Source organism: Leucoraja erinacea, chromosome 19, assembly GCF_028641065.1.
Source record: "Leucoraja erinacea ecotype New England chromosome 19, Leri_hhj_1, whole genome shotgun sequence".
NCBI classification, from domain to species: domain Eukaryota; kingdom Metazoa; phylum Chordata; class Chondrichthyes; order Rajiformes; family Rajidae; genus Leucoraja; species Leucoraja erinaceus.
In genome coordinates, this window is record NC_073395.1 from 8,896,262 (window position 1) to 8,914,469 (window position 18,208).

General features: G+C 47.2%; 1 protein-coding gene across 7 annotated transcripts in view; it reads right to left on the minus strand.

Annotated features, from left to right (window-relative positions):
• The window catches only part of cadps2 (Ca++-dependent secretion activator 2), a 371,627-nt gene extending 363,203 nt beyond the window's left edge, over positions 1-8,424 (minus strand). For 4 of the 7 annotated variants that reach the window (XM_055650231.1, XM_055650236.1, XM_055650233.1 and 1 more), the window contains exon 1: positions 7,838-8,424. In XM_055650231.1, coding sequence (XP_055506206.1) covers positions 7,838-8,233 — 396 coding nt within the window. In that variant the 5' untranslated portion in view covers positions 8,234-8,424. The remainder of the gene's footprint in view (positions 1-7,837) is intronic. The other 3 variants (XM_055650235.1, XM_055650234.1, XM_055650232.1) reach the window with 1 other exon arrangement.
• Between the last annotated feature and the right edge of the window lie 9,784 nt (positions 8,425-18,208).

An 18,208-nucleotide genomic window follows, 5' to 3' on the forward strand; every position in this document is an offset into this window, starting at 1 on the left:
TGTTGTCTTCCCGCTGCCTAGTTAGCACACGACAAAAGCCTTTCACTGTACCTCGGTGCACGTGACACTAACGCAAACTGAAACTGGCTTAGGTAAAGTACATGAGATGTGTAGAAAGGAACTGCAGATGCTGGTTTAAACCGAAGATGGACACAAAAAGCTGGAGTAACTCAGCGAGTCAGACAACACCTCTGAAGAAAAGGAATAGGTGACGTTTTGGGTCGAGACCCTTATTCAAACTGCTACAGACAGTCTGAGGAAGACTCTCGACCCGAAACATTGCCTATTCCTTGTCTGACCCGCAGAGTTTTAGATAAAGTACAATCCCACCCAACGCTGAAGTGCAAAACTTACAACTGCCCAAAGTCCCGTTTCTGAAGAGACTTATTTTAAAGGCATTTAAAGTTTAATTACTACAAAACTCCCACGTTCAACAATGCCATGGGGTGCACCGCTCGCATTTGGAAACAATTTGTATCATATGTCAAGACAAGAGGAAGCAACAACTGCATATTAATTAAGAGCTAATAAGTAGTTGCCTCAGATTTAAATATCGTTTTTTTTAAATGTTTTTCTATAATACCTTCGAAGCTGAAGAGCTCCATTTACTTTTGTAGAAAGTGCTTAATTCCGTGAATAATAGTGGTATTTTCCTGTTAATTATACAGTAGACAACACATTCTCAACATGTTTAAGTGCTAACCTGTTAATGGATCTTCCATTTAACTGGTGTAAATATCACATTTTAAACCGAAAATAGCAGTGAATTGGAAAAATATTTTTGTTATACACAATATAATGAGTTCTCGTAAGGGTGAGCTCCCAATAACATGCCTGCTAATTACCAATCTATCAGTTACACACTTAACAGGCGCAAACAATGCTATAGAGCTGCATATACTACACTTCAGTTTGTTCATCAAGGAGAGTTTGATACAGCTCGGGTGTAAGTAATCTTATGCAAGCATCAATGAAACATGAACTCCAGATTCGCCGCTTATCAATGCTGTAGCTAGAATATTATCTTCACATTCCACATACCATGTGAAATAGGATTTTAACAACATTAAAGGGATGGAAGATTGTAACCTTCACGTGGTCCGCCCTGTTTCGACAAATGCAATCAACCCAGCATGCACACTCAAATAAGATCAAATAGAACAAGTTGTCCTACAACTTTAGGCTGTGCACACCATACGCAAGAGGAGAGCAACAGCAAAAACAAAACTCTCGTGCATTTGATAATAGGAACAGCAGGTCAACAAGACAAAGATGTTTAGTTTAGAGATACAGCGTGGAAACAAGCCGCACCGACCAGCAACCCCCGCACATTAACACTATCTACTAATACACACGGGACAATTTACACATACACCAAGCCAATTAATCAACAAACCTGTGTGTCTTTTGAGTGTGGGAGGAAACCGAAGTTCTCGGAGAAATCCCACGCAGGTCACGGGGAGAACGTACAAACTCCACACAGACAAGCACCTGTAGTTGGGATCAAACCCGGGTCTCCAGCACTGCAAGCGCTGTAAGGCAGCAACTCTACAGCTGCGCCACCATGGCCATCCACCTGATTTCATAGACCAAGTCTTTAAAAATCCTCCCATCAGAAAGAAGGTATGCGCAGGTCTGAAAACTATAACGTCCAGGTTCAGGAACAGCTTCTTCCCATCAACCATCGGGCTTCTGAACAACACAAAGTCCAAATAAACTCCCAACTATGAAGTGCCTTGTTGCATTAGGGCATTTGTGTAGGAAGCAACTGCAGATGCTGGTTTATACCGAAGATAAGACTCAAAACGCTGGACTAACTCAGCGGGGCAGGCAGCATCTCTGAATAGAGGGAATGGGTGGCGTTTCAGGTCGCGACCCTTCCTCAGATTGAGAGTCAGAGGTGAGGGCGACACAGAGATAAGGAAGGGTAAAGTGTGTGACAACGATACATCAAAAGAGATGAAGATCAAGGAAATTGTGGAATAGCACAGAGGGGGAGGAGCGAGAGAGGGTGTTGTAGAATCCTTGTCGGAGATGGGAAAAGAACGTCTTCAAAGTAGCCATACCTTGCGGAGATTTCGCAGTGGATCAGACGAAATGTGTAGGAAGGAACTGCAGAGGCAGGTTTACACTGAAGATAGACACAAAATGCTGAATGCTTTGTTTTGATCATGCGCTATGGTTGGGTTTATTTATTGAATTTTTCATGTTTATTATATTATCCATAGGGTAATGCATTCACAAACGAATTATGCTGCTGCAAGTAAGAATTTCATTGTTCCATTTGGAAGTGGATGCAGAGAGGATGGTTCCAGTATTGGGAGAGTCCAGCACCAGGGGGCACAACTTCAGAATAAAGACCTACTTTTAGAATGGAGGCGAGGAGGAATTTCTTTAGTCAGAGGTTGGCGAATCTGCAGAATTCATTGCCACGGACTGCTGTGGAAACCAAGTCATGGGGCTGTTTTAATGCAGAGATTGAGTCGGTTCGCGATTTGGTAAGGGCATCAAAGATTGTGGGAAGAAGGCAAGAGAATGGGGTTGAAAGGGAAAAATAGATCGGCCGTGATCATGTTAGGGGTGGCACAGTGGCGCAGCGGTAGAGTTGCTGCCTTACAGCGGCAGATTCTGACTGTAGTGCAGTGTGTTTGTACGTTCTCCCTGTGACCGCATGGAAACGGCATTTCGTTTGGACCTCAAGGGGTCCAAATGACAATTAAATGTATCTTGTATCTTGTTTTCCCCGGGTGCTCTGGTTTCCTCCCACACTCCAAAGATGGGCAGATTTGTAGGTTAATTGACTTTGGTAAAGATTGTAATTTGTCCCTACTGTGTCGAATAGTGCTAGAATTGCTGGTCAACATGGACTCGGTGGGCCAAAGGGCCTGCCTCTGTGCTGTTTCTCTAAACTAAACTCAATGGCAGAGCAGACTCGATGGAAAAAAATGACCTAAGTCAGCTCGTTTTTCTTATGGTTTCGGTACTTATGACAAGAATAGAATTGACTCTTGATAAACTGATCGCCGTGATACGAGCTAGAATTAAACTTACCCGAATCTTGAGCAGTTTGGTACTGATGGATTGCAAAGGCAACTACTTACGATGCAGGAAAGCAATCCATTTCTGACCTTTAAGTGAACTGACACCATTGCACTTCAGCTGCAGAACAAATCCACATCAGCGTGGACTTTTACAGACACTCGGTACAATTAATGTTCATTCCGATGCCATTGCTGTTGATTGCTGTGAAGGTTTTGTGGTGAATGATTAAGCATTAGTGAAGTCACCACGAGTGGATGAAGGTGCAGAATGCAGAAGACAAACGGAAGATTGTCCGTCTAATTTGCCTCGTCAACACGTCCCTGGCCCAAATTGCTTTGCTGGTATTGTCAACCGAACGCCACATCAGTTCAACATCACTGGGGTTGGCTATTCCACAGAGACCACACCATGCACTACATACGACAACTCAAACATGCACATTAAATTCAAAGCTTGTTTGAAGAATATATTGACCAACATCAATAATTCCACCTCATCACAATGTTTCCATTCACTCTGAGCAGGCCACAATTCAGAGGCTTGAACTAATGATCCAGAGTTTAGTTTTGTTTAGTTTATTAGACAATAGGCGCAGGAGTTGGCCATTTGGCCCTTCGAGCCAGCACCGCCATTCACTGTGATCATGGCTGATTATCCACAATCAGTACCCTGTTCTGCCTTCACCAGTGCTGGGACCCCAGCTATTCACAATATATATTAATGATTTGGATGAGGGAATTGAATGCAACATCTCCAAGTTTGCGGATGACACAAAGTCACACGCAGATACTCGGGAAGACTCGTGAAGATTTTTCAACACGTTGGGAAATGTCCACGAGAGCCCCGAGTACCAACGAGTGGCCATTACCGTAAATCTCCGAGTTCGAATCAGGGCAAACTCGGAAGAGCTCTTGGAATGAACTCGTACCGTGGGACAGGGCTTTAAGTCTCTCTTGAAAGCATTCAGAGAATTGGCCTCCACTGCCTTCGGAGGCAGAGAATTCCACAGATTCACAACTCTCTGGTTAACTCTCCAGATATTGTCACGTGTGTTGTTGCGTGCTATCCAGTTAGCGGAAAGACAACACATGATTACAATCGAGCCATTTACAGTGTATACTGTAGATACATGATATGGGAATAACGTTTAATGCAAGGTAAAGCCAGCAAAGTCAAATCCAGGATAGTTCGAGGGTCACCAATGAGGTAGATAGTACTTCAGGACTGCTCTCTGATTGTTGTAGGACGATTCAGTTACCTGATATATTAAATCCCACCCTGCATAGTTAATTTAGTGATAATACTATGCAATAAAGACATAGTAATCCACTAGCTAGATTACTAGTTAATCTACAGGCAGTAATTAGGTGGAGATTAACATTAATATTATTCTGGATGAACATACTACTACTACTGACTAATCCTTTGGAACTGAAATGCCAGAGGTTGCGGGGAGACCCGATAGAAGTATATTAAATTATGGGGCTAGATAGGGTGGACAGTCAGAACCTTTTTTCTCAGGATGGAAAAATCAACTACTGGAGGGCATAATTTTAAGGTGAGAGTGGGAAAGTGCGACACAAAATGCTGGAGTAACTCAGCGGGACAGGCAGCATCTCTGGAGAAAAGAAATGGGTGACGTTTCGGATCGAGACACTTCTTCAGACAGAGAAGTGCGAGGCAACTTTAGAGTTTGTGTGCCAGGAATTGGGTGAGAGGCACGCAAACATGGCCTTATTCCATGGACTCCATGAATCACAATTATGTTATTGGTTAAATATATACTACACGATCGAATGGCACAATTACCAAATTCTCTGTGGACTTATAGAATCTAATAATCCTTTCATCCACTCTCCACAGGTGATTGTACATTTCTGTCCCAATCTTTCATCACCTCCACATTTGACACAATGTTAAATGTTATTATCTTGACAATTTTGGTTTACATTCCATGACAAACAGTCTCACTGTGACTTCACCCCTCGCTGCAAAGTAAAACTACATTTCCCCCTTTCCTCCCCCCCTCCCCCAAGACTTGATGAAGAGTCCTTGACACAGAAGCTGATCGGCCTGCTGAGTACTTGCAACATTATCTTGTTCTTGTTCATTACTACAGTAGAATCTACTAAGTTCAGGACGGAAGATAAGACACAAAGTGCTGGAGTAACTCAGCGGGACAGGCAGCACCTCTGGGGAGAAGGAATGTTTCAGATCGAGACCCTTCTTCAGACTCAAGTCTCAATCTGAAGAAGGGTCTCGACCCGAAACATCACCCATTCCTTCTCTCCAGAGATGCTGCCCGTCCCGCTGAGTTACCTCCAGCATTTTGTGTCTCGCTTCAGTGTAAACCAGCATCTTCAGTTCCTTCCTACACAACAGGATTTCAGAAGCAGAGTCAACAGTAGATACAAACAATAAAAAAAGGAACTGATGAATATTTCAGAGGAATAACACCACAGGATTGAAGAGGAAGAGCGAGATTGTACAGCAAATGGAATTGCTTTTTGAAGAGCTGGCAGGGAAATTATGAACTGAACAGTGTATGTTGTGTCACGCTACAGTTCCCTCAGTGACAGGAAATAAGTAGTTCAAGTTGGCAAGCAGTGTTTAAGCGAAATATATATATTTTTTTAAAAACAGCATATTCTTGGAATATTTAGCGGGTTCACGAGTTCTCACTGATTCAGGAAGTCGGGTAACTTCCTGGTATACAGCTCACCCCCCTCCATGACACACTGGTCAACCTGAGGAGCACCTTCAGCAATAGACCGATTCCACCAAGATGCAGCACAGAACACCACAGGAGATCCTTTTTTCCCCCAGTGGCTATCGAACTGTACAACTCCTCATTCTTCCGTCGTGGGGTAGACTGACTCCCTGCATCCACCCCTCTCCCAATCTTTGTACATCTCCAATCCTGGACTTTCCACTGGTCACGTTAATTTCATGTATCTTGTTGTGTTTTATGACTGTTGGCAGACCAGTTTCCTTCCTGATGGAGTCCAATCCAGGTAACTATTTGCATGCTTGCCACAGAAGGAGATCTCGACAATCACGTATTACAATCGCTCCACACTCTTAAATCTCTACTGTACACTGTGGATGGCTCGACTGCAATCCCGTGTTGTCTTTCCGCTGGCTGGTTAGCACGTGTGCCTCGCTAGACGTGACAATAAACTAAATCTAAACTTAAATTCAAGTCGACGACATTTAATCAGAACAGGAAGGTCAGGGTGCCTCTTGGCAGAGATCAAGAGATCAAGATCAGTGACCTGAAACATACAGCCTGCCACTTCACCCAACAGCATTCCTTTCCAATGAAGTCGCAATGAACTGCAGATGCTGGCTGGCATCTTGTGTAGAACAACGTGCTGGAGAAACTAAGGGCAGCATCTCTGTTGGTCTTGTCCACTGAGTTACTCCAGCACTGGCTGTTCTGTACAAGATTCCAGCACCTGCAGTTCTTAGTGCCTTTGTCGGACAGGATTGATGTTGGGTGAAGTGGCAGGTTAATGTTTCGGGTCACTGACCTTTCATTATAACTGGACAATGACACTAGGAACTGTTGCTTTCCCATTTATTTCCCCAACACCCATAGTATTTGTGCTCATCGAATAGATTAAACTTGCACAACCCTAAGAGCATTTGGGAATTGTGACCAGACTGCAAGTGCAGACAACTTTATTATTCTTATTGTTGTTGTTTGTGATTAATGTTTTTAACTGCGTCGGAGACTTATTTATTAGAACCTCTCCCTCTTCTCCCCTCCCCCATTCGGCAAAAGGTATAGAAGTGTGAAAACATGCACATCCAGATTCAGGGACAGTTTCTTCCCAGCTGGTATCAGGCAATTGAACCATCCTACCGCAACCAGAGAGCGGTCCTGAACTACTGTCTACCTCAGTGGTGACCCTGCACTATCTTTGATCGGGTTTTACCTTGGACTAAACATTATCCCTTTATCATGTATCTATCTATACACTGCAAAGGCTTGATAGTAATCATGTGTTGTGTTGCCGCTGGCTGGTTAGCACGCAACAAAAGCTTTTTTACTGTACCTCGGTACATGTGACAATAAACTGAACTGAGGGGGTGGGAAAAGGAGGAGAGGGGGGTGAAGAGCGGAGTGGGAGGGGAGGGGAGTGGGGTGGAGAGGGGAGAGGGGAGGGAGGTGAGGTGGGGTGGAGAGGGGGGAGAGGGGAGAGGAGAGGAGGAGGAGAGGGGGGGTGGGAGGAGGAGAGGAGAGAGGGGTGGAGAGGAGGAGAGGAGATGGGTGGGGAGGGGAGGGGGAGGGGAGGGGTGGGGGTGGAGAGAGAGGAGGAGGGGAGTGGGGTGGAGAGAGAGGAGGGGGGGAGTGGGGTGGAGAGGGGGAAGGGGAGTGGGGTGGGAGGGGGGGGGAGTGGGGTGGAGAGGGGGGGGGAGTGGGGTGGGGGGGAGGGGGAGTGGGGTGGGGTGGGGGGAGAGGGAGTGGAGAGGGGAGGGGAGGGGGAGGGGAGAGGGAGAGGGGGGGGGAGTGGGAGTGGAGAGGGGAGGGGAGTGGGGTGGAGGAGGGGGGAGTGGAGAGGGGAGGGAGGGGGGTGGGAGGGGAGAGGGGGGAGTGGGGTGGAGAGAGAGGGAGGGGGAGGAGAGGAGGAGGGGAGTGGGAGAGGGAGAGGGGTGGGGGGGAGGGGAGTGGAGTGGGGTGGAGAGGGGAGGGGAGTGGGGTGGAGAGGGGAGTGGGGGGGGTGGAAGAGGGGGGTGGGGTGGGAGAGGAGGGGGGAGAGAGGAGGAGGGGGTAAGGGACCACACACACCTTCTGCTGCCTTCTGGCCATATCGGTGGGTTGTTTGGCGTTGAAAGGGTAAGCGATGCACCTCAGCAAGAAGACATAGAGCTGCAGCGCCTTCCTCTTCTTGGCGTCTTCCTCCTTCTCCCGCTGGAGCCGCTCCTGCTCTTCCTTCTCCTTCTCGCTGGCCAGCGACGGACTGGGGCTGGGGCTGACGGAGCGGGCGCTGCCCGAGCCGCTGCCCCGACTGGGGGGCATGGAGCGCCCGCTGGCGTTGCTGCTGCTGCCGCCGCCGCCCCCCGTCCCCGATCCCGTCCCCCCGCCGCCGCCGCCGCCGCTCAGACCGCCCAGCGAAGGCTCCTTGGAGAAATCTCCAGCCAGCAAGTCGTCCGACTCTTCCTCGCTGGAAGACGGGTCCAACATCGTGTACTTGTCCCCCTCCTCTCTCTCTCGCTGATCCCCGAGTAACAGCAGAAGGACAGGGCACCAAGGTGAAACCAGTCCTTAAGAGGGCACCTTGTAGCACTCTGTCACTCTGAGGACAACACGAACACACATATATACACACTGCCTCTCCTCTCTCTATCTCCTTTCGCTCTCCTTTCTCCCCCTTCTCTCTCTCTCTCTCCCCTTTTTTCTCTCTCTCTCTCTTTCTCTCTCTCTCTCTCTCTCTCCCCTTCTCTCTCTCTCTCCCTCTCTCTCTCTCTCTCTCTCTCTCTCCCCCCCTCTATCTCTCTCCCTCTCCTTTTCTCTCTCCTTTCTCTTTCTCTCCCTTCTTCTCTCCCCCTCTTCTATCCCCTTTTCTCTCACTCTCCTTTTCCTACCCCCCTCCTTTCTCTCCCTCTGTGTATCTGCGCGCCTCCTTAATAAAGTGGAGCCCGCGATAGGGCGGAGTTGGTGCTCCGAGAGTGTCTGGCACAAACCTATCAGAGGATGAAGCCCGAGCAGGAAGAACACACTCACAGGTGGTCAACCTGTAGCTTTGGTGAGCACGCAACACGTGGTGACTGAGCGCTGGAGGGAGCTCCCACAGCTGGTGTTAAACTTCCCTGCACCAGCCTCTCCCTCGCCGCTCATCTGAGAAACACTGCTCTATTAAACACATGCAAGATATCTTAATCACTTGCCTGTTTTTTTTTTTTTTTAAATCTCCCAAAACAATATTACTGTAGCACACAGCTTGCAATTAAACGCAGGACAAAAGAGTAGGTGTGTAGCCTCTTCGCTGAATCTGATCCACCATATACTGGAAAACCATGCGAATTATGAGTCCGGACAATTATCATTCGAGATTGAATTACTTTAAAATCTCGTAAAGATAGACACAAAATGCTGGAGTAACTCAGCGGGACAGGCAGTATCTCTGGAGAGAAGGAATGAGTGGTGTTTTGTTTTTTATATATAGATACTGGACTAAGTGGGACCTGTTGGGTCCCAGCATCACACGGGAGGGCTAGTCCCCCAACGCAATATTCCACCTATCCACCAATTCCAATATTGGTGGGGGGTGGGGGGGCTTTCTGGAGCGCTGGTATGGTTGTTGTGGGCTGAAGGGACCGATTTCCAGAGGGCTAGTATGGACATTGTGGGCCGAATGGATTCTTGGGCTGGCGGCTCAGTCACTCAAGCCTGTTGTGCTGGCAGCTCACTCACGGCTGGTGGGCTGGCAGTCGACTCACGGCTATTCCTTGAAATTCTATTTCAAGAAGGGTGCAAGGCCACCAAATTCAAGTGCAGTTTCATACCATTTCAAGCAGGTGCAAGGCAACTAAAGACAGCGAGTTGTGATCTCTCCCTCCTCCATCTTGCAGAGACTGAGCCACGTCCACACCTCTGGGTTTTATAGTCCCTCCCCCCTCCCACCAGAAGGGGCCTGCCCTGCATGGCGTGATTGACAGGAGAGAGAACCTCAACATTTTTTAAACACTAATAACTCTTTTATTTTTAATCGATGGGGAAAAATCCTCAGCACCTGATGAGCGGAGGGGGTCTTTGAGTAAGATGGCCAAATATCACAGCCGTGCGTAGTAGCGTTTTTTTCTTAAAATCAATATAAAGCACAAACAGGAAGTGGTCAAGATTAGACTTTTAATTATATAGAAGGCAATGCAACTTTAATTGGGCAAGGCAACTTTAATTAGGCAAGGCAACTTTAATTAGGCAAGGCAACTTTAATTAGGCAAGGCAACTTTAATTAGGCAAGGCAACTTTAATTGGGCAAGGCAACTTTAATTGGGCAAGGCAACTTTAATTAGGCAAGGCAACTTTAATTAGGCAAGGCAACTTTAATTAGGCAACACAGCTTTAGCATTTCCAAACCAAAGGCCTCTGTGTCCTGGAGCCGACCTTGAAGATACTGGAGGCAATATCCCGGTCCCTCTCCTTCCGGCCCACCCCCCGCTTCCTTCGTCGCCAGCGGTTCGCTCCACCTCAGGTCTCTGGGGTCATAGCTCAGCGGCTTCTGAGCTTCTCCCCTGCAGGCTGCGGCCCCGCCGGGTCTTTCTTCACAGCAGCTTCTTCATTCGGCTCCACGGCACATCCCGGGAGCCTTCTGCCGTCACCACGGCGCATCCCGGTAGAGAATCAGTGGATGTAAATGCCATGCTAGCCCCATGGATTTGCACGCAGGAAGGTGTGTGCCAACACCCCTCACCCATTTTAGTCCAGATATTTTAGGCCACCTCTCTACAAGACAAGAAGCTTGAAAGCGCACACCACCAGACTCCAAAACAGTTTCTTCCCCTCTGTTATCAGGCTTCTGTACAGCCCCTCCATAAGTGAAGGTACTGTCCGATTCACAACGACCCCATTGTGGACATTGGACTTTGTTCATAAGCTCATAGGTTCATAGGAGCAGAATTGGGCCATTTGGCCCATCATGTCTACTGTCACTCACTATGGCTGATCTACCTTTCCCTCTCAACCCCATTCTCCTGCCTTCTCCCCATAACCCCTGACACCCGTACTAACAAAAAGGCTCATTATCCTTTCCTTCAGTAAAGGGCGCATGAGGAGTCAACGTGGGGTCTAATACGTCAGCTCTACTGCTGCGCCACCGTGCCGCCACATTCTACGTATTTTCTTGTTTTACTTTAAACATCAAATCTTCGCCTTTTGTCTTATTCAGATTTACTGCTCGGGTTCCACATTGAAGGTCATCGCTTCAGAATTACAGGACATTCCTTTAGGAAGGAGATGAGGAGGAATTTCAGAGGGTGGTGAACCTGTGGGATTCATTGCCACAGAAGGAAAAGCAAACAGAACGTGGACATCATGCTCGACGTTGAGGGATCGCCATCACGGCGACGAGGATGGGGTTATGGGGGAGAAGGCAGGAGAACGGGGTTAGGAGGGCGAGATAGATCAGCCATAATTGAATGGTGGAGTAGACTTGATTAGCCGAATGGCCTAATTCTGCTCCTATCACATGAACGTATGTACTTTCTGTTTCTTAGCTTGATCCAGTTTCCTCCCAGCTGTGATCAGGGAACAGAACCATCCTACCACAACTAGAGAGCTATCCACCTCAATGGAAACCATCAGACTGCCTTTGACCGGAATTACTGGCTTTACCTTGCACTAGACGCTATTCACGTTATTCCCTTAATCACAATAAATGGCTCGATTGTAATCATGTATTGTCTTTGCACTGACTGGTTAGCACTCAACATAAGATTTTTACAGTACCTCGGTACATGTGACAATAAATTAAACTCAACACCAAAATGATTGTAATACTTGATTTTATGAGCAATAATTGTTCTTCTTCACTGCCTTTATCCCATTGTTCATTATCAGGGCCAGCTTAGTTTAGTTTAGTTTAGGGATACAACATGGGAACACTTTGGCCCACTGAGTCCGCACCGACCAGCGATCCCCGCACATTAACACTATCCTACACTAGGGATACATATATACCAAAGCCAATTAACCTACAAACCTGTGCGTCTTTGGAGAGTGGGAGGAAACCGGTTCTTGGAGAAAACCCACGCAAGTCACGGGGAGAACGTACAAACTCCGTACAGCCAAGCAGCTGCAGCCAGGATTGAATCCGTGCCTCTGCCGCTGTAAGCATTGTAAGGCAACAATACCGCTGTGCCACCGTGCCGTCTTTGTTTTTTGATTGTGTAACTGCCTATATGAATATGGAAAAGTTATTGAAAATATTTGCTTCTGACTTTCAAAGGGCAGCCAACAAGGTACTAAACAAGGTGAGGGGTTGTGAAATGGAATAATATATTAGCATGGATTTCAAGGCATAAGGAACTGCAGATGCTGAAATCATGAGTAAAACACAAAGCTCTGGAGTAACGCAGTGGGTCAGGCAACATCTGTGGAGGGAATGGACAGATGACATGATGGGTTGGGAACCATGATAGGTGATGTTTTGGGTCGGGACACTGCTTCACATTGATTGTAGGACATGGGAAAAATCTTGTAAAGAGAGGTAGGGGCAAAACATGGCAAGTGATATGTAGGTGGCGAAACAAGGAACTGCAGATTCTAGTTTACAAAAAAGGGCACAACATGCTGGAGTAACTCAGCGGGTTGTGGAAATTCTGATTCACAACTCTTCAATCCTTTTATCTTACACCAGAGAGGAACAGATTGGGTAGATGCAAAGAGTCTATTGCCCAGAGTAGTGGAACAATGAACCAGTGGACCAAAGATTTAATGAGAATCTGAGGAGTGATTTTTTTTCACGCAAAGGGTGGTAGGTGTGTGGAACGGGCTGCCAGAGGAGGTAGTTGAGGCAGGTCCTACTGCAATGTTTAAGAAACATTTAGACAGGTACATGGATAGGATAGGTTTAGAGTGATATGGGCCAAACAGGCAGGTGGGACTAGCGTAGAGGGAACATCTTGGCCAATGTGGGCATGTTGGGCCGATCGGCCTGTTTCCATGCTGTCAGACTCTATGATTCTATGACCTTCTGTTTTAATCTCTGCACTTTGTCCAACCATCTGCTTATTAATAAAAAATCCATGCGGGTCACAAGGAGAACATGCAAACTCCACACAAACAGCACCCGTAGTCAGGATCGAACCCGGGTCTCTGGCGCTGTAAGGCAGCAACCTTACCACTGCACCACCACGCTTATAAACCATAACAAGGGGTCCAGAACAAGGGGTCACAGTTTAAGGATAAGGGGGAAATCTTTTAGGACCGAGATGAGGAAAACATTTTTCACACAGAGAGTGGTGAATCTCTGGAATTCTCTGCCACAGAAGGTAGTTGAGGCCAGTTCATTGGCTATATTTAAGAGGGAGTTAGATGTGGCCCTTGTGGCTAAAGGGATCAGGGGGTATGGAGAGAAGGCAGGCACAGGATACTGAGTTGGATGATCAGCCATGATCATATCGAATGACGGTGCAGGCTCGAAGGGCCGAATGGCCTACTCCTGCACCTATTTCTATGTTTCTATAATATTGGATCTGGTAATGCGGCTGTAATGTATGTATAGGATCATGCCAGGAATATCGCTAATTGATTAAAAAAAACACAGAGAACTGCTAAAACATGCATCTTGTTTACACCAGACTATCCATATTGAGCGTGTGAGCATACATCAAACATATGTCCTGCAGCAACATGCGCTACACTGCATTCCAGTTTTGAAAATCTACAGATTGAATCTATTGTTTGGCTTTCTTTTGCATTCTCAAAGGAATTTATGTTGCTGGCTGTCGTGAAGTGTCATTCCTTGACTGAACTCAATGGAGTCATGTGTCATTTCCAGTCTCAGCTGTATCAATCCATGGAACACAGTCTAAACTCTATGATGCTTTCCTCCATACCACTTGCAAGAATTCAGTAATGCAACTCCAAATGTAATTTCATTTTAAACTTTCAAGAAACATGCCTATGTACCACATAATTCCGCCATCTCTCCTACGTCCCATTTTTAAATGTCAGATTTATTAACTGTTGTTAACATATGTACCACGGCATGTTCCTGAATATGTTTTTCTCTCCACGCTGGCTCGTCATTCATTTTTTGTCTAAACTGCAGCTCTTCTGTTTGCCCCCAAGAGATTTGAGCAGAGTCAGACCAATTGTGTCTTTGCTGCATTAGTAGCGTAGGAGGAGTATCACATGTTGTGGAATCTTGTGTCGTTCTGTAGTTTAGTTTAGTTTAGAGATACAGCACGAAAACAGGCCCTTCGGCCCACCGAGTCCGCACTGACCAGCGATCCCCGCACACTAACACTATCTACGCACACAAGGGACAATTTACATTTACACCAAGCCAATTTACCTACAAACCTGTACGCCTTTGGAGTGTGGCAGGAAACTGAAGATCTCGGAGAAAACCCACGCAGGACACGAAGAGAACGTACAAACTCGGTACAGACAAGCACCCGTAGTCAGGATCGAACCCGGGACCTGGGGCTCTGGCAAGTCTACCGCTGCACCGCCGTGCTGCCCAATACCATGTAATTTAGGAAAATATTAGCAATTGCAGTCTCAAACGTTGACATTGAGCCTTGTGATGTGTGGAGAACGCCAGGAGGAAACCCACGTGGTCCCAGGGAGGACGTGCAAACTCCACACAGACAGCACCCGTAGTCAGGATCGAACCCAAGTCTCCGGCATGGTGAGGCAGCTGCTCTACCAGCTACGCCACTGTGCCACACCAAATGAAGTGTCTGGAAGAGGAATACATTATAGATGGAAGAAGGATGCTACTGAGCTAAGACAATGGATTGAGATGCAACATTTAAACAGAAGATAGACTCTCGGTCTGAAGAAGGGTCTCGTCCTGAAACATCACCTATTCCTTTTTTTCCAGAGATGCTGCCTGACCCACTGAGTTATTCCAACATTTTGTGTCTAATCTGGACATTAGCTTAACCATTAGCTTCGGCATGGACACTGTAGGTCGATGGACCTATTCCGGATTATACTGTTCTGTGTTCCATGATATTTACTGCAGCGTTAATGCACTGACTAATTAACCATGGTAACTGAAAACATTAAAGGGCCTGTCCCACGAGCATGCGACTCCATGCGTCAAGCGCGACCTAACGTGGTCGCTTGAGCCGTACGGCCTCGCGGGGCCGGTCCCACTTCGATCACCGGAGCCGTATGGAGTTGTGCGGAGCTGGTCCCGACATCGCGCGGGGCTCCGATAAACTGACCGTGTTCAAAAATTCCTTGTGGCAACGGCCTGCCAGCCCGCAGCCGCCTCAACGCCGTACGCACCGCCTCAACGGGCGTGCACAGCGTCTCGACGCCGTACGTCACGCGCGAACTTCCAGCGGACTTCGCTCGAACTTCACGTCACTCACTCGACCTCCGCGCGGCCCCCGCTCCGGTTTGGTCGTGCTTGCCGCATGCAGGTTGCATGCTCGTGGGACAGGCCCTTTAATAATTGAAAGTCTTCTTTACATTAGTTCAAGTTCAAGTTCAAGTTGACATTTATTGTCACATGCACACATTGATACAGTGAAACTTGTCATACAGCCACACGAATAAAAAAGGAACACAGCACACGATAGAATTTAACATAGACATCCTCACACAGTAGAATCAATGTTTCCCACTGTGAGGGAAGGCAATAAAGTCCAGCCATCTTCCTCCGTGTTCACCCGTGGTCGGAGGCCCCGATGTTTCAGGCCCTCTCGCCGGGAAGATCGAAACTCCGACGTCGGAACGGAGAACACTCTCAGCGGTTAGGAGTTCCAAATTGGTCACTTCCTACCGGAGACCATGGCTCCCGAAGTCCACAGGCCGTGCTGGGCGGAGATTCACACTGGCGCCCTCGGCAAAGGGGCCGCCGGGACTCTGCGATGTTGTTCGGCGCCGCCCGCACAGCTGGAATCTCCGCGCCACAGCTCCACGATGTTGAAGCAGCAGGCCCAATACTCCGGAGCTTCAACAAGCAATCCCCAGTAAGGCACCGCCCGCTCCGCTCCGCGATGTTAATTCAGCGCTGCCGCTGCTGAAGCTTTGGCCGGTCACCGGCAGGAAAGGCCGCGAGGAGGGGGCGAAGATGCGAGGGGGCGGAGAATAGTCGCATCCTCGCCAGGAAGAGACTGAGAAACGGTTCCCCCTTTACCCTGCACCCCCTTCCCCACAGAAAAAGACTAACAAAACCTCCAAAACATACGGACTAAAAATAACAAACAGATGAAAAAAACAGACAGACTGTAGGCAGAGGCTGCCCTCAAACGGCGTCATTAATAACAAGATAGAACCAGAGATACCGCTGCCTTAGCCATTTACACAATGAAAGTTGCTATATGGATAGTTTATTGCCAGAATTAGTTTAATAATAAAATGCACAATTATCCATTATTCAGTAGATTTTTATCAGGATGCAATATTTGTCCCATCCTCTTTTAATTATTTTCCATGCAATAACATGCATCATAGGCTATATCTAAATCATAAAATAAATTACTCAGCATTAATTGTAAAAATGATTGCACTTATCATTCAAAATTTTTGCAACAAAAAAAACCTCAAGCTAGTTTCCTTGTGAGAAAGGCATTTCAATACTATCAGTTTCCTTATATCATTTTCAACTTGAGTCAGTCTGAAGAAATTGAAATATGAATCAATGTTAATATCTAGGTACTATGGGACCATTTCCATGCTGAATACTTTTGCCTGTTTGTGAGGCAAACAGCTGGAGAAAATAGGCGCAGTTGGAACCGTGGCGCAGAGGTAGAGCTGCTGCCTCACAGCGCTAGAGACATAGGTGTAATCCTGTGCTGGAGTTTGTACGTTCTGTCTTTGACTGAGTGGGTTTTCTGCGGGTGCTCTGGTTTCCATCCACTTTGAATGAATGAATATATGTATGAATGAATGAATCAATCAATGATTGAATAAGTTTATTGGCCAAGTATTCACATACAAGGAATTTGCCTTAGTGCTCCGCCCGCAAGTGGCAACGACATACAGTGACGTTGACGTTGTTTCCAAACACGTGCAGGTTTAGTTAAGTTTTTGTTTAGAGATACAGCGTGGAAACAGGTCGTTCGGCCCACCGAGTCTGTGCCGGCCAGCGATCCACATGCACTTGCACAATCCTGCACACACAAGGCACAATTGATAATTTTACCAATTATAAGCCAATTAGCCTACAAACCTGCACGTCTTTAGAGTGTGGGAGGAAACCCACGCAGGTCACGGGGAGAACGTCAAACTCCATCATACAGCATCCGTGGTCAGGATTGAACCCTGGTCTCTAGCGCTGTAAAGGCAGCAACTCCACTGCTGTCCCACCATGCTGGCCAGTACGGTTTCTAGGTTAATTAGCTTCTGTAAATTACCCCTGGTGTGCAGGGTATGAACATGGGGTAACATAGACCTTGTGTGAAAGGGTGATCGATGGTCTGAGTTGACTTGGTGGGCCAAAGGGCCTGTTTCCATGTAGTACCTCTAAACTAAACTAAACTAAATTCCTTTACCAATATAACATACCAGAGTGTCAAACATTGAACTTGGCAATAGATAGCACCAAATGGAAAATTCCCAATGGGACTGGGCGGCACGGTGGCGCAGCGATAGACTTGCTACCTTACAGCTCTTACAGCACCAGAGACAGTGTTCGATCCTGTCTACGGGTGCTGTCTGTATGGAGTTTGTACGTTTCCACCCGTAATCACGTGGGTTTTCTCCGAGATCTTCGGTTTCCTCCCACTCCCACACGCAAAAGGCGCACAGGTTTGTAAGTTAACTGGCTTGGTATAAGTGTAAATTGTCCCTACATTGTGACCAGGGTAGTGTTAATGTGCGGGGATTGCTAGTCTGTGTGGACTCGGCGGGCCGAATGGCCTGTTTCCGCACCGTATCTCTAATCTAAGCCCAAGAAACGCAGAATGTGTCAGGGATATTGAAGCCAGGTCGGTGTCCTAGAGTTGTAGGGTCATAGTGATGCAATGTGGAAACAGGCCCTTCGGCCCAACTTGCCCACACCGGCCAACATGTCCCAGTCCCACCTACCAGCATTTGGTCCATATCCCTCCAATGCAGTCCCATCCACGTACCTGTCTAATGTAGCTCCTCTGGCAACTCGTTCCATACATCCACCAACCTTTGTGTGAAAAAGCTACCCCTCAGATTCCTGTTAAATTTTTTCCCCTTCACCATAAACCCATGTCTTCTGGCCCTCGATTCACCTACTCTGGGCAAGAGACTCTCCGCGTCTATCCGATCTATTTCCACTCATTCAGAATTTTCTTGGGTGGTATATTAAGTGTACAAACCACTTGGAGTATTGGAGCCAAGCATACAGAGATCAATCACACAGTTCCTTCAACACCATAGCTTCCTTTATTAATCAGCCATATGTAACTTAATCTACTCTGCAGCTGCACCTTGTACAAAGTAACACCAGGGCAGCATATGTGATTTCTATTATATGTCCTTGATGTTCTTAATTAGCTA